The sequence below is a fragment of the Bos javanicus genome, chromosome 7, assembly GCF_032452875.1.
Source record: "Bos javanicus breed banteng chromosome 7, ARS-OSU_banteng_1.0, whole genome shotgun sequence".
NCBI lineage: Eukaryota > Metazoa > Chordata > Mammalia > Artiodactyla > Bovidae > Bos > Bos javanicus.
In genome coordinates, this window is record NC_083874.1 from 42,795,718 (window position 1) to 42,810,451 (window position 14,734).

At 59.6% G+C, this 14,734-nt stretch overlaps 2 protein-coding genes across 2 annotated transcripts; one reads left to right on the forward strand and one right to left on the reverse strand.

Annotated features, from left to right (window-relative positions):
- The first annotated feature begins 602 nt into the window (after positions 1-602).
- FSTL3 (follistatin like 3) lies at positions 603-6,969 on the forward strand. The gene is made up of 5 exons (XM_061423270.1): positions 603-794; positions 2,140-2,325; positions 4,719-4,934; positions 5,493-5,720; positions 5,811-6,969. The coding sequence occupies exons 1-5, from the start codon at positions 692-694 to the stop codon at positions 5,864-5,866; spliced, it is 789 nt and encodes a 262-aa protein (XP_061279254.1). The 5' UTR covers positions 603-691; the 3' UTR covers positions 5,867-6,969.
- Positions 6,970-7,756: 787 nt separating this feature from the next.
- On the reverse strand, positions 7,757-13,714 carry PRSS57 (serine protease 57). The gene is made up of 5 exons (XM_061423271.1): positions 12,851-13,714; positions 12,426-12,579; positions 11,404-11,548; positions 9,488-9,751; positions 7,757-8,148 (listed from the first exon to the last, which is right to left on the reverse strand). The coding sequence occupies exons 1-5, from the start codon at positions 12,927-12,929 to the stop codon at positions 7,900-7,902; spliced, it is 891 nt and encodes a 296-aa protein (XP_061279255.1). The 5' UTR covers positions 12,930-13,714; the 3' UTR covers positions 7,757-7,899.
- Positions 13,715-14,734: the final 1,020 nt, after the last annotated feature.

Consider the following 14,734-nt stretch of genomic DNA (forward strand, 5'->3'; position numbering starts at 1 on the left):
AGGCCACCTAAGGGGTTGTTGCAGGCTCAGGGTAGGAGGAGGGGCAAAGGCCAGGCACACAGTAGGCACTCTGGAAGATTTGCAGTATGATTATTGCTGTTGGCATGTTGTTGGGACCACTGGTGTGTCTGTATCTGTCTCCTCTCCACAGCCCCTCCCCCCCCCCCCCCACGTGCTCACACCCAGCTGTGCCCACCGGCTCCAGGGGCCAGGTGGCCAGGCGGGTGGCCTGGAGGGTTGGATTAGGGAGTGGCTGGGGCTGAGGTCCCCGGGTGTGTGGGAGGGGACGGGGAGGTCAGGCTACGAGCCCAGAGCACACTGGGGCCACGCCAGCCATCACATGCAGACCACGATGCGCAAGGCTCAGCAGACGCACTCTTCGTGGGTCACTGGCCAACTCGTCCCCCAAACGCACGGCGACACCTCGAACTCGAAGCCACGGGCCCGGCTCCCGGGTGGGGCCCCCGCCCCTCATCAGCTGCCGCCCACATCGCGAGCGACACTGCCCCGAGCCCCGCCGTCCCCGCGCCCCGCCCCGGCTGGCCCGCCCCGCCCCGCCCGCAGCCCGCGGGACCTTTATAGGGCGCGCCGGCCGCGCGCTGGAAGTGGTGCCGCCGCCGCCCTCCCTGCCGCCCGTCCGCCAGCTGCCCGCGCGTCCGACGCGGGGGTCGCCGCCGTGTCTGCGTTCGCCATGCGTCCCCGGGCGCCGGGGCCACTATGGCCGCTGCCCTGGGGGGCCCTGGCATGGGCCGTGGGCTTCGTGGGCTCCCTGGGTTCGGGGGACCCCGCGCCGGGTGAGTGGGGCGGCCGGAAGGGGCGGGCGGGGCGGGCCACCCACGTGGGCCTGCCGGGAATGCGGGCCGGGGGATAGGTCGGGGGGCGAGGCGGTGGTGGCAGCTGGGGGCAGAGAGCAGTGACCCGTGGTGACCCATGGCCACTGCAGGTTGAATGTGGGAATGCTTGGGGCTCCCCTCCCCCAGCCCTAAAAGACCTAAAGGAGGGTCACCAGGAGGTCAGGCGAGCAGATGTGACTCCTCACAATTTATTATCAAGAACTAGTCCCCAGGGCTGCTGACAGTTACTGAGTGCTCAGGGTCTGCCGCCTCCCTCCTGGAATCCACGCAGCAGCCCTACAGTGTGAGCACTCTTATGCCCGGTTTCCAGATGGGAAAACTGAGGCAAAGGGTCAGACAGCTTGTACGGGGCAAAGCGGATATGAACCTGGACTTTCCGGGTCCCAGTGCCCCAGAGAGGCAGGGCTGGGTGGTTGGACTCAGGATCTCCAGCCCGGGTCTCAGATCTTCGCTGGGTCTGGCGCAGGCAGACTTGTTAGAATCTCGTATCTGCCAGTTGTGGAGACGCCAGGGAAGTCACACCCCAACTCTGGGCCTCAGTTTCCCCTTTTATAAGGGGAGCAAAGATGCCGAGCTCCCCGAACTGAGCTGGTCCCTCGGAGCTCAGCAGTGCCTGGGAGCTCCTGGGATGGGGGCCCCGGCCACTCCTGCCCCCACTTAACGGTGCAGAAACTGAGGGCCATCTGTCCCCCCCACCCCACCCTGCAGCCCCACCCCAACCCTGCACTGAGGGGAGAGCCAAGCCCCCTCCCCGAAGGCCGCGTCCCCGGGGAGACAGTGAGCTCATGCAAGGGGAATGTTCCCAAGTTGGAGTGAGTAAGAGGCGGGCCAGGCGAGGGGGGGCTGCCAGGCGAGGGGGCTCCGCATGCCCTCGGGCGCTGTCTAGACAGAGGGCAGAGGCGGGAGAGGCGGCTCTAGGGCCCACTGACCCTGACACGTCCAGCTCCGGGTGTTTGACTGGTCGGGCAGGATGCCAGGCCTGGGCTGGGGGCCTGGAGCCATGGGGAGAGCTTGCCGGGAGGGGAGGGGGTTGGCAGTAGAGCCGTATGGGGGCCGGAGCCCAGAGGAAGGATCCCAGAAGAATCTGCAGCCGGAGCCGGGACACCTGTGTGGTTCTCTATCCCTCCCTCCCAGGTGGGAGGTGGATCATCCCCTTTGCAGTTACTGAGCACCAACTGTATGCATCCCCATGGGCCAGCAGCTGCCTGGCAGGCCAAGGCTTGGGTGTGGAAAGGAGCACCTGGGGGCACCTCTGGCCCTGTAGGAACTGCCCCTCTGTCCGCAGGTGGTGTCTGCTGGCTCCAGCAGGGCCGAGAGGCCACCTGCAGCCTGGTGCTGAAGACGGATGTGAGCCAGGCTGAATGCTGTGCCTCTGGCAACATCGACACCGCCTGGTCCAACTTCACCCACCCGGGGAACAAGATCAGCCTCCTGGGCTTCCTAGGCCTCGTCCACTGCCTCCCCTGCAAAGGTGAGACCCTGTGCGTCAGCAGAAGGCCGTGGTCTCTTGGTCAGAGGCGGCACAGGCAAGAGTGAGCTTCCTGTCTTGGGGGCATGCGGGAGGTTGAGGCTGCTGGCAAGGGGATCCCAGACTCAGAGAGGGTTTGGGGGCCTTCGGGCTCCCAGGCCCTCAGCCTCCTGCAGAAAGGATTCCCCAGTTTGGTTTCCAGCCTCTAGGGTCTCACTCAGGGGGAGCCCTCTGCCCTGGTAGCCTTGCCCACCTTCACTCCACATGGTGGATAGACAGGCACACCTAGCTCCTAGAAAGGTGGATTCTCCCTGACTGGCCATTAGGGTTTGTGACCCCACACTCAGTGTTCCCAAACACTCATCTGCCCTTAACCTCGCAGGTTCCAGGGTCTGTGGTTAGGGCCACAGCTGTATGTTTAACAAGCATTTGCCTTCTGGACTGTGTTCTGTGAAATGCTGCCTCCTCCATGAGAGACTAGGAGCTCTTTTAAGGCACAGTGAATGAATAGGTCAAGACATAGTCTCGTTGGAGACCCTCTCAGCCCCCTGTGCAAGACTGAACCTGCAAGGACCCAGAGGGCGCATGGGGACATGACTTGAAGGAGGTGGGCTCTGGAAACCAGGGTGTTGTTGGATGATTAGGAGTTTGCCAGCTGGAGAGACCATGGTGGGGCGGGTGGGGAAGGGGGAGCACGGAGACCATGGCCTGGGATCAGACCCGAGTGGGTGGAGTCAGGACAGAGGTGCTGGATGGAAGCTGGAACTGAGGGCTGCAGACCTGCAGGCCAAGCCGAGGAGCCTGGCTGGCCGGCTGGGATGTGATTAATACCAGATCAGCCTGGCTGGGTGGTCCTGAACTCAACTGCCATGTGCCCTGGCTCCCTCCAGAAGCCCCTCTGGGTTTTAGGAGGAGGACAGACTTCAAAAAGTGCCTGGCCCAGGCCTGACATGGTCCAGGATGCCCTCCCCCCACCTCATCTGGCCCTGGCGACAGGAACTCAGCCCTGCCACTTCTGTTCTAGCGTGCGTGAAGCCACCCGGGGGAGCGTTTCCAGATGTGCGTGTGGGCGGGCAGCACAGGAGGCACCCAGGTGCAGTCCACATGCCCTGGCAGGGAGACATGAGGGGCTCTGGCTGGCCTCTAAAGGAGCTTCCATCACTGTATGCTCACCCTGTAGGGTGGAGTTCCGGATTAGCCTCACTGTTACACTCAGGGCAACTGAGGCTGAAACTTCAACTCGAGCTCAGAGACAGACCCAGACCCACAAATCATGGAGCTGGGGGGTCCATCTGGTCTGGCCTGGAGTTCTCACGCCTAGGTGCCCTGGCTCTCCTCAATTCACAGCTGTGATGGGGCCTCAGTTTCCCACTTTGGTGTGTGTGTGTGTGTGTGTGTATATATATATATATATATATATATATATATATTTGTTCAGTTGCTCAATTATGTCGGACTCTGCGGCCCTGTGGTCTGTAGCCCGCCAAGCTCCTCTGTCCATGGGATTCTCCAGGCAAGAATACTGGAGTGGATGACCATTTCCTACTCCAAGGGATCTTCCCGACCCAGGGATCAAACCTGCATTTCCTGTGTCTCCAGCGTTGGCAGGCAGTTTCTTAACCACTAGCGCCACCTGGGAGGCCCCTTTGGTAAAATGATGACAAAAGGGCACCACCTTGTGGGGGCAGGTGGGAGGCTGTACTGGGCCTGGGAGGCGAAAATCAGGCTTTCGTGGGGCCGGAGTGGGGGCGAGGAGCCAGAGAGAGATTTATTTCCCTACCTGAGAAATGGGGTTGCGGGGGGCGGTAACCCTGTTTCGAGGGCTCGAGCTGTGCGAGGCCCCCTCCTCAGGAAATGAACCTCAGACCAGGCCAACACCCCGCCCTCCCCGACGCCTCTTCAGGGGAGGTCCTGGCAGGCGGGAGGAACAGACGCTGCCCATCCTCCCCAGCCCCGCGCCTGGACGGGGTGGAGCCCCCCGGGCTGACGCAGCCGGTCCCCCGCCGGCCTTCCCAGAAACGCGCGTAAATCAGGGAACAGACGTCAGCCTGAGCGGGTGGCCCAGCTGCGGAGCGAGAGCCGGACTGGGGGTGAAGCCTGTTCCTTCCAGACCCCCAGATTCCCGACAGAGACCCCTCGCTTCCGCCCACACTGAGCCCTGCACCCCGACAGAGGCCCGTCCCGCGAAAAGCGTCGAGTCCTAGTCCACTCTGGAGTGGCTGAAATTCCCCGAGACCCCAAATCAGTTTCCTCCCCCGTGAGCCCCTTCTTCGGACCGCCCCTCGCTCCGGTCCGGCCTTTATCCGTCGGAACTGGGAGCGAGGGCGCTGGGCCTCGGAGGACCTCCGGCCTCGGCCACGCGCCGCAGCCCACGCGTGCGTGTCCTCTGTCCACAGATTCGTGCGAGGGCGTGGAGTGCGGCCCCGGCAAGGCCTGCCGCATGCTGGGGGGCCGTCCGCGCTGCGAGTGCGCGCCCGATTGCACGGGGCTCCCGGCGCGCCTGCAGGTCTGCGGCTCTGACGGCGCCACCTACCGCGACGAGTGCGAGTTGCGCGCCGCGCGCTGTCGCGGCCACCCGGACCTGCGCGTGATGTACCGTGGTCGCTGCCGCAGTACGTTGGGGCGGAGCCTTGGGGAGGGGCGGGGCCACCGGGCCTGAGCATCCTGTTAGAGGCCGCTGCCGCAGCGCGTGGGGGTGGGTCACTGGCAGGAAGGGGCGGGGTCTATAACCCAGGGTGCTTATTACAGGTCTCGTAGATTTGGGTGCGGCCCATGGTAGGCGGGGCCTAGGTGTGAGCTCGTGGGCGGGACCTATAGTCCCAAGAGAGTATCACAAGCTCAGGTCTTGTGGGATCGGGAATGGGGAAGAGTAGGGTACAAGTTTGGAAAGGGGGCTTCTGGGGCCCCTATGGGGTGAGAAATACGAGTATGAGAGTCAGAGGAACTTATTGGCGCAAAGTGGGGAAAGATTGACCGTAGATCTGGGGCGTGGCGTGGTTCGTGGAAGGGGTGTGACTTCGGTACACCAAGGGGCGGGTCTAAAGGTGGGACCAGTGAGTGGGCGGGACATTGGAAGGGGTGTGGCTTCTGGTGCAGCAAGGGGCTGGGGCCTGAAGACCCCGCCCTGTCCGGAGTCGCGCTTTTTACCTGTCCCCACGCCCCACCTGCAGAATCTTGCGCCCACGTGGTTTGCCTGCGGCCACAGTCGTGTGTGGTGGATCAGACCGGCAGCGCGCACTGCGTGGTGTGTCGCGCGGCGCCCTGCCCCGCACCATCCAGCCCCGGCCAGGAACTCTGTGGCAACAACAACGTCACCTACCTGTCCTCCTGCCATCTCCGCCAGGCCACCTGCTTCCTGGGCCGCTCCATCGGCGTGCGCCACCCGGGCAGCTGTGCAGGTGCGGCACGCAGAGGGGAGCAGCGGGGGGGTCTAGCCCCCAGCCCCTCTCCGCGCCCGCATTTCTCTTTTGGTCCCTCCCACTCTGCAGGCACCCCCGAGCCGTTAGATCCTGAGTCCGAGGAGGAGGAGGAGAACTTTGTGTGAGCCTGCGGGACCGGCCTGGGCCTGGCGTTCAAGGCTTCCCCATTTTATTTATTGCCACAGCAGAGTCTATTTATGTCCAACGGACACCCCCAGAACCTGGACAGGGACCACTGTGGGAGCCCTGGTGCCCCTCGACGATATCTTGGAAGGACTGGGGAAAAGAAGCCTGGGAGGAGGCTGGTGGGTGGGTGCCCAGCCCCCCCAGCCCCCACCCCAGGTACCCTATTGCCCAGGAGGACCTCAAACTTATGCTCCCTTGGGGATCACTCTGTTAATTGTCGCTGCCACCAAGAGGTCTAGGGATTTCCTGCCAGCAATTAATGAGGAGGTACCCTGGCCTTCTAGAACAGGGACCAGGGGGTGAGAGGGGGTTCACAGCCTGGGTGTGAATAGATGAGCTTCAGAACATGCCCAGACCGCAGACAGATCAAGGAAGCAACCACTGTCCGCCACCAGTCCCAGGGTGACCAAGGGACTTACCTTCCCCCTTCCTCACGCATTTCCCAGAATGTCCCTGGGGGATGGGGGTGCCATCTGTGCCTCCTGACACAGGCCTTGGGCGTGGAGAGGCATCTGCTAGAACAAAGCAGGCACCGTGTCAGGTGGGAGGGACCCGGTGGGGCCTGTGAGGCCCTGCTCACCCACTGGCCCAGGGTGGGGCGTATATGCCAAGACCCGCTGCATACCTGGCATCCTGGAGCCGTGTGTCTGAGGGGCACACTGGTGCCTGCTACCCTATCCACAGGTGGCGTTCCCTGTATCTTGCCCTGGCCTCTAGGCCCAGTTCCCAGCTGAACCCTCCTTGCCTGCCAGCTGGGTTTCCTCCTGCCACCTGGACTGTTGCTCTTTGTCACCTCCCCATGCCCATCTGTAGGCCAGAGGTGCAGACCCAGAGGGGGAGGGGCGTCCAGCGGGGCAGGAGCACAGCTCCCCAAGGTGGTGGTGCTCATCCATGTCCTTCCCTGCCTCCAGGAAGTGCCTTACCTGTGACACCCAGGAAAGTGCCCTTTAGTAGTGGGTTCGCCCAAGCCCGCCAACAGGGCAATCTCCCCCGCCCTGGGGTCCTGCCTCACCTGCCAAAGAAATAAACCCTGAAAAAGCCACTGTGGGTGTTCAGACCTTGTTTTGCTCTCCTCTCTCTGAACCTCTGTGTCCCCCCACTTTGGGAGGGGGTTACCAGCCTGGGGTGCTGTGGGGGTTTCTGAAAGCATCCAGAAGAGACACAAGTGCATGTTCTTGGGGCAGGTGCTGCCTACTTCTGGGCCTCAGCATCCAGCTTCAGCTGTGGGCAGTAGCAGGCATAGAACTGAGGCAGGTGGCATGGGGTTGGGTGGGAGAGTCTTGGCCTTTATGGGGAAGGGGAGGAAAGGAACGGGGTCTTGGTGGCTTAGGGAAGCCCCAAGAGGCCACTTGGTTTAGGGTCCAGAAATGGCGGTTTGGCCTGGAATGGTTGGAGGTGCCCTAATGACACTGACATGATTAGTAAAAGCACTGGGCTGTGGCTCACCCAGCCTTGCTGCCAGCCAGGCACCATTTGCCTGAAGTTCTTTTCGAGGATCAGGCTTAACACGGAGGCAGGCCAACCTGAGACCCCACTCTCTCCCAGCCTTGGTTTCCCCATCTGTGAATGGGTCTGGCCGGAGGGCAGAGGAATGGCTTTCTAGGCAGGGGCCAAGGAGGCCGGGAGGCTGTCCCCAGCCTGGGCTGTGAGGCGCAGATGGGAAACTCCAGGGGGGTCAGTGTGGGGAGCGGGAGGGAGGGTGGTGAGGAGTCCAGGTCCTGTGGCTCAGGGTCCCTCAGAGAGAGGGTGGCAGAGCTGGGAGCCTTGACCATTCAGAGGCCAAGGAGAAGCTGAAGGGCATGTGGGTGGACCTTGAGGGCAGACCATCATATCTGTGAGTCAGTTAACACTTTATTGTTATTTTGCCCTTTAGTTGGGAACTGATGCCCCCTACCTGCCCTGACACCAGGCTTCCTGGAGTTTAAGGGCTCATGGACCCTCTGCTCCAGCCTCGGAGTTTTCCAGGCCAGAGCTATTTGTATCGTTTGCCATCTTGGTGGTGTACCCGGTGCTGCTGTGGTTCAGACAACGCCTGCCGGCCCCCCGTGGTCCTGGGCTGGGGGCCACGCTGGCCATGCCGAATCACGTCCCTGATCCAAGTCACGAAGGCGGACACCTGTGTGTACACATCGGGTGTCTTGGGATCCCCACACCAGAGGCCAGAGAAGGAGACGAGGCCATAGGCCTGATTTCTGCATACCAGGGGTCCTCCAGAGTCCGCCTGAGGGTGGAGGCAAAGGTGAGGTCAGGGGTCCCTTGCTGGGCCTCACTTTCCTTAAAGAAGCTAATATATGTAGATCTGATCTGGACCTTCTCTACCTCAAAACCCTTTTATGTCCCATGGACAGTCCCCAGAGCTTGGGCTGGGACCATGGCTCCCCAGTGCTCTTAGAGCAAAGACTAAACACATCATCTCAGCCTTTAGGGCCTAGAGAAGCCAGCCCCCATCACTCATCTGCTGTCCTCTCCCCGAACTCATTTGGTTCCAGCCAGACATGCCAGCTGTTTCTGCAGCAAACTGAGCTCCAACCTCTGTGTGCTAAGTTGCTTCAGCCGTGTCCAACTCTTTGCAACCCTATGGACTATAGCTCTCCAGGCTCCTCTGTTCATGAGATTCTCCAGGCAAGAATACTGAAGTGGGTTGCTGTGCCCTCCTCCAGGGGATCTTCCTGACTCAGGGATCGAAGCCACGTCTCATATCTCCTGCATTGGCAGGGGGGTTCTTTACCACAAGTGCCACCTGGGAAGCCCAAGCTCCAACCTCTAGGCTTTTGCCTATCCTTGAGACCCATTACTGCCCCCTGCTGGACACTCCTTGTATACCACACAAGTCTATAGCTCTTTGTGCAATGCACAACCTGCGCGACTACACAGCAGCCCTGTGACTGGTCTGTCTGCCTGGCATGTCTCCCCTCAGACATTCTCAAGGCTCCTCCAAGTCTCGAAAGTACTGTCCTCAGAGAGGCCTTCCTGAATACTCACCCTAAAGTCCCTGCTTCCTCCTCTCCCCAGACCTATCACCCTAATTTTCACCTGGAATCAGCTCTGACCCAAAGAAATATGTCCTATTGGTGTGACCATTTTACAGACGGAGAAAGTGAGCTCCTGAGAAGTGAGATGACTTTTCCAAAACCATATGTGTAAGAAGTGGCTCATCTGGATGTGGACCCGGGCAGTTGGGCTCTAGAATCTGAACCACGCACTTTGGCTAGAACAAAAGACACTCCCCTGCTCCCAGTCTGGGCTGTGTTTTTCCCTGGGCATCAGGCCCAGGTTTGCCATTAATCCATACAAAGGCTTAGGAGCAGAAGCGTCTTCCTTGAGATCTGGACACTGCTTTTAAAGACACAAATCTGTAGTCCTTTGTGCAGTGCACAACCTGTGCAGCCATACATGAAAGCCCTGTGGCCCTGGGGGCTCCCTCCCCTTCCCAGGCCTCACCAACTGGTTAAAGGTGAGCAGGGACTTAGTTGCCCAAGCTCTCTGACCAGCTCTGACCTCTCTGAGGGCCTCAGTTTCGCTACACAGCAAGCAGGCAGGACTGAGAGTGAACATCTCACCGAGCAGAAGCCACGTCGCCGGCGGTCCCCACTGTGGGTGCAGAGCATGGCAGGGCTCAGCTGCCCCTTCCAGGAGCTGTTGCAGGCGTCCAGCTCCAGCACGCGGACCTCGGCTTCCATCAGCCCAGGCGGCAGTTCCTCGAAGTCGGACACGGAGCCCCAGCCAGCCACCTTGCAGCGTGTCCCAGCCCGGGGAGGCCTGGCGCCCCTCCGCGGCAGTCCCAGTAGTCCCACTGCAGGACCCAGGGTGGCAGAGCTGTTCAGCTGCAGGGGCGGGAGGTGCAGGGAGGTTAGGCCTGCCTGCAGCCGCCCCCTGCCACCCCTTCCTGTCTACCTTTCCTCGTCTCTTCCTGTCCTTGTGGAGAGAAGTCAGTTGCAGCTGTTGTTAGGCTGTCAGAGGGCCCGGCTGCTTCTGTCACCTTGGGCCCCTGCTCATCAGACCTCACCAGCCTCCATGCTTCCAGTCTCGCCCCCGCAGCTGCCCAGGGGTCCTGCTAACCAGCATCTTCTTCCCTGCTCTGAGCTCTCCTCCGTGCCCATTGCCCTTAGGACACGGGGATAAAAAACCTCTTGGCCCATTAGTTTGGCCCTCCCCTCCTCCCACCTGCACACTTGCTCACACTGTAACACTGTACCCCCTGCTGGGGGCACCTTTCCTATCCAGCTTTTAGGACTCAGCTTAGACACCACTTTCAGGAAGTCCTCCCAGACTGCCAGTCTAGGACAGGTGCCTCCTCTGGGCTCCCATGTGCTCCTGTCAAGGCTGATTTACTCAGCTGCCACCTAGTTAGACTGGGAGTTCAGAGGGAGCCAGGCCAGGGCTGTATGTTCATGGCTGTGTATTCATGGTTTCCTGGCACACAGATGGCACTCAATCAGCAGTTATGGAATGAACAACTGGGACCCCTGGTTTGGGTGTTCACTCCCTGATCTTGGGTGCATCCCTGATCACCCCTGGCCTCAGTTTCCCCGTCTGCACAGTGGGCTAGGTGAATTAGAGCAGGGGTTCCAGGCTACGGGGTTTCACAGAGGAGCAGAATTCATATGCCAGCTTTGGCTGCCAACACTGGCTGCCCACATTATATTTTGCCAAGAAAACCCCACACCCTAGACCCTCCTGTTCCCAGGGTTTCATTTTTGTTGTGTTGAATGTCCCCTCTGTTTGATTTTCACCCATTTCAAGGGCAGTTTGGGGATATTCTCCCTTTAAATGGCAGCTCCGTAGTCCCTGGGGTTGAATTTGGGGCCTCCCAGGTGGGGGCTGTGGGAAGGGTGGTCCCCCAAGCAGGAAGGGCCATGTGAGGTCCAAATAGAGGCACACGTGCGGGGAGGGAGGAAACCCCCTGGAGGGCCTGAGGGGGCAGGGATCAGGGTCTTTGATGGCCCTACAGTCTCACTGTTTCAACGTGAATGTTGAGCATCTGCTGTGTACCACAACTCACCACAGACGAGATAAAAATCCCCGCCCTCAAGGGCAGAGGTGGAACCAGTGGTACAGGTGCTTCCAGAAGGTGTGAGTGGTGCTGGACACAGAAGAGGGGATGGGGTGAGAAGGGGGGAGCCAGGGGCAGCCAAGAACTGGAGGTCATTAAGGGAGGCTGCCTGAGAAGGGGACAACTGAGCAAAGACCTGAAAGCCACATGGAGTCTGGGGAACATGGGCTGGGCAGGGCCACAGCCAGCGCAAAGGCCCGGGGGTCAGAGCCTGTTGGGGTGCTGACTGCTCAGCAAGCAGCAGGCCAAGCAGGCTGTGTGGGTGTTCCAGAGGGCAGTGGAGGGAGTGACTTGACTCATGGGTGCTCACAGACGCTCACAGGCGCCTAACAGCTGTTTTTAAACAAGTCAGGCCATGGTAAGGGGAGGGGTAGGGACAGGTCCGACCTGCACCGAGGGCCCGATCCCCACGCAATGGGTCACCTGCAGCAGACAGATGTCACTGGTGTGCGTGGTGGGCTGGTAGTCTGGGTGCGTGATGACAGCGGAGATGCTGAACACCTGCTGTGTGGCCTCCTTGGTGCGCAAGGCATGGGCCCCCAGCACTACCAGGCCTGTCCCGGGGTCTCTGTGGGGGGAATGGGCGGGGAATGTGAGCAAGGCTGAGGTGAGGGCTGTCTCACACAGGCTCAGTCTCTCGCCTCCTGGGAAGTAAGCCCATGCCATCCTCCTGCCAGCTTGTGATGATAAATGTTGAGTTGATCACCCTCCCGTCTCAATTATGGTATTAACTCCAATTGCTGCAATATATATATATATATTTTTTTTTTTTTGACCACTCCATATTAGATGTGGCATCTTAGTTCCCCAACCAGGGATCAAACCCATGGCCCCTGCAGTGAAAGTATGGAGTCCTAACCACCGGATCACCAGGGGAGTCCTGCTGCACTATTAATTTGAATACTTATTATAACATTATACTTCAAATGAATATAACACTCATTATATTTATTCTAATTCCCATCTGGATTATAGCATTGCCTCTAATAATTTCAATATTAATGTTAGTAATTATTGTATCAATATACTCAGAATGAGGGCTTCCCAGATGGCGCTAGTGGTAAAGAACCCGCCTGCCAATGCAGGAGACGTGAAAGACTGCGATTCGATCCCTGGGTTGGGATGATCCCCTGGAGAAGGGCATGGCAACCCGCTCCAGTATTCCTGCCTGGAGAATCCCATGGACAGAGGAGCCTGATGGGCTACAATCCGTGGAGTCTCAAAGAGTCAGACACGACTGAAGCGACTTAGTATGCATGCAAGCACACACTCAGGATGAATGCAACGGTTGTAACCTCTGCTTATGGTCATGGCTGCCGGTCCTTCCCTACTTCTCCTGCCCCTTTTTCTCTGTTAACTCCCCCTGCCCAGCTGAGAGGCCCATCTGCACAAGCCCCCCTCCACCCCCCTGCCCACACCAGTACATGCCCTCATCCCAGGCTCACCGGCCGCTGAAGCAGTGGGCAGCCGACACAACCCAGCGGGCCCTCAGCAGGAAGCCCCCGCAGTGGTGCTGGCCCTGGAACTTCACGGATGCCATATAGGGCCGGGAGTGGGGGGTCACCTCGTGGCCCCCAATGATCTGTGCCCCCCAGGAGCCTGCAGGCAGGGTGGGTGGCCTGTCAGGGGTGGGGCAGGATGGGGAGGGGGTCAGGCTGGGGGGAGGCAGGAGAGACAGAGATGGAAAGAGAAGACCCTGGAGTTTGCAGAGTGGGGGGCCAGACTCCCTAAAACCTGGGGCTGGGACTGGGCCTCCTGCCCGCCCCCAAGCTGCGACCCGAGAGAAGTAGCCATGCAGGGGGCTGGGGCTTCCTGGGTGGGTCCCTGTGGGCCTCTGGCAGGCTTGGGTGGAATACTTGGGGGTCCTCACCTGGGGGCCTCATGGGCAGTGTCAGGACAGCGGTCACAGTCAGCAGCAGGCGGCCCCAGTCCCCCACCCCAGGCCCCATGGCTGTCACAGGCAGGTGTGTCCCTGGAGAGCTCAGTGGGCCGCACCCCTCCCAACGTCCAGGAAAAGGGAAATGGGGCTGTGGCCTGTGGTCGGAGGCCCCGCCAGCAACGGCCGGTTCTGAACCAGCACTTTAGAAAACCCAATGATTCTCCTGCATTGGGGTTGTTGATGACAATCATAATTGCCCAGGAGACCAGCAGTGGAGGGGTGTGAGGGCTCCGGGGCCCTGTTGTTCACCCAGAAACCAAGTAACCAGTAACCTTCACCAGAAACTGCTAAGCAGCCAGCAGCACTGCAGCCTTGGCCACCCCTCCGGGTTGGGGGCCAGCTCACCAGATGGAGGCAGTCCCGCCTCAGCCCTGCTGGTCACTGCCTCCGGCCTCAGTCTCCCCATGTGCAATCCCAGCCCCAGAAAGCCCTGTGATTCCTGCTGCCTTTGCTGCATTTTTGAGCACCTACTGTATACCAGCCTCTAGTAGGTGCTAGAGGTGGAGCGTAATGTGACAAAGGCCCCCACACCCTTGGTGCTGGCGTTTCTCCCAGTTGATGGTGTAGATCCGCTTATCTGGGCTCACAACGAAAGCACAGGGCCTGGCGGTCAGATAACACCAAGCTAATCGGGTTAGTTCAGGCCCTCGAAGGTGGGGCCAAGGGGCAGGGGCTCCTCCTGTGGGCACTGGGGAGCCAAGGAGGCCTCAGAGCAGGGAGGGGGCGGCAGGGCCTTGGTGAGCCTATGGACATATAGGTCAGAGACCCTGTGCTGCCCTGGGGAGGCTTTGCTGAGGCCCCGCTAATGTGGAGACGCAATGAGAGGTCTGGGAGGCAGGTTAGAATTCCAACATGGGCTCATGGGGCTGAATCCAGGGGTGGGCAGGGTTGGTCCCTTTGGAGGCTCCTGGGGAGCACTGGCTCCCCCCTTTTCCAGCTTCTAGAGGAGCCACATCCCTGACTTGCAGCTCCTCCCTCCATCCTCACAGCCAGCAGCGCAGCATCTCCTGTCTCTCTGCCTCTGATCCTCCCCTCTGCCTTTTATAAGGACCCTGTGATGACACTGGGCCCCCTGGGGAATCCAGGGTCGTTCCCATCTCAGGTTGTTGCTGTTCAGTGGCTCAGTCATGTCTGACTGTGACCCCATAGACTGCAGCAGCAGGCCAGCGTCCTCTGTCCTTCACTATCTCCTGGAGTTTGCACAGATTCATGTCCATTGAGTCAGTGATACTATCTAACCATCTCATCCTCTGTCGTCCCCTTCTCCTCCTGCCCTCAATCTTTCCCAGCATCAGGGACTTTTCCAATGAGTCAGCTATTCGAATCATGTGGCCAAAGTATTGGAGCTTCAGCTTCAGTATCAGCCCTTCTAATGGATATTCAGGGTTGATTTCCTTTAGGATTGACTGGTTTGATCTCCTTGCTCTCCAAGGGACTCTCAAGAGTCTTCTCCAACTCCACAGTTTGAAAGCATCAATTCTTTGGCATTCAGCTTTCTTTATGGTTCAACTCTCACTTCCATACATGACTACTGGAAAAACCATAGCTTTGACTAGACAGACCTTTGTCAGCAAAGTGATGTCTCTGCTTTTTAATACGCTGTCTAGGTTTGTCATGGCTTTTTCCCATCTCAGGGGCCTTAACTTAATCTCACCTGCAAAGTCTCCTCTGCCCCATGAGGTGACATGTCCACAGGCCCCAAAATGAGGACAGGGTTGTTGTGGGGCTATATTTAGCCAGCCTCAGTCCCCTGTGTTAATTACTATGCTGCACAAGCTAGAATCAAGATTGCCAGGAGAAATATCAATAACCTCA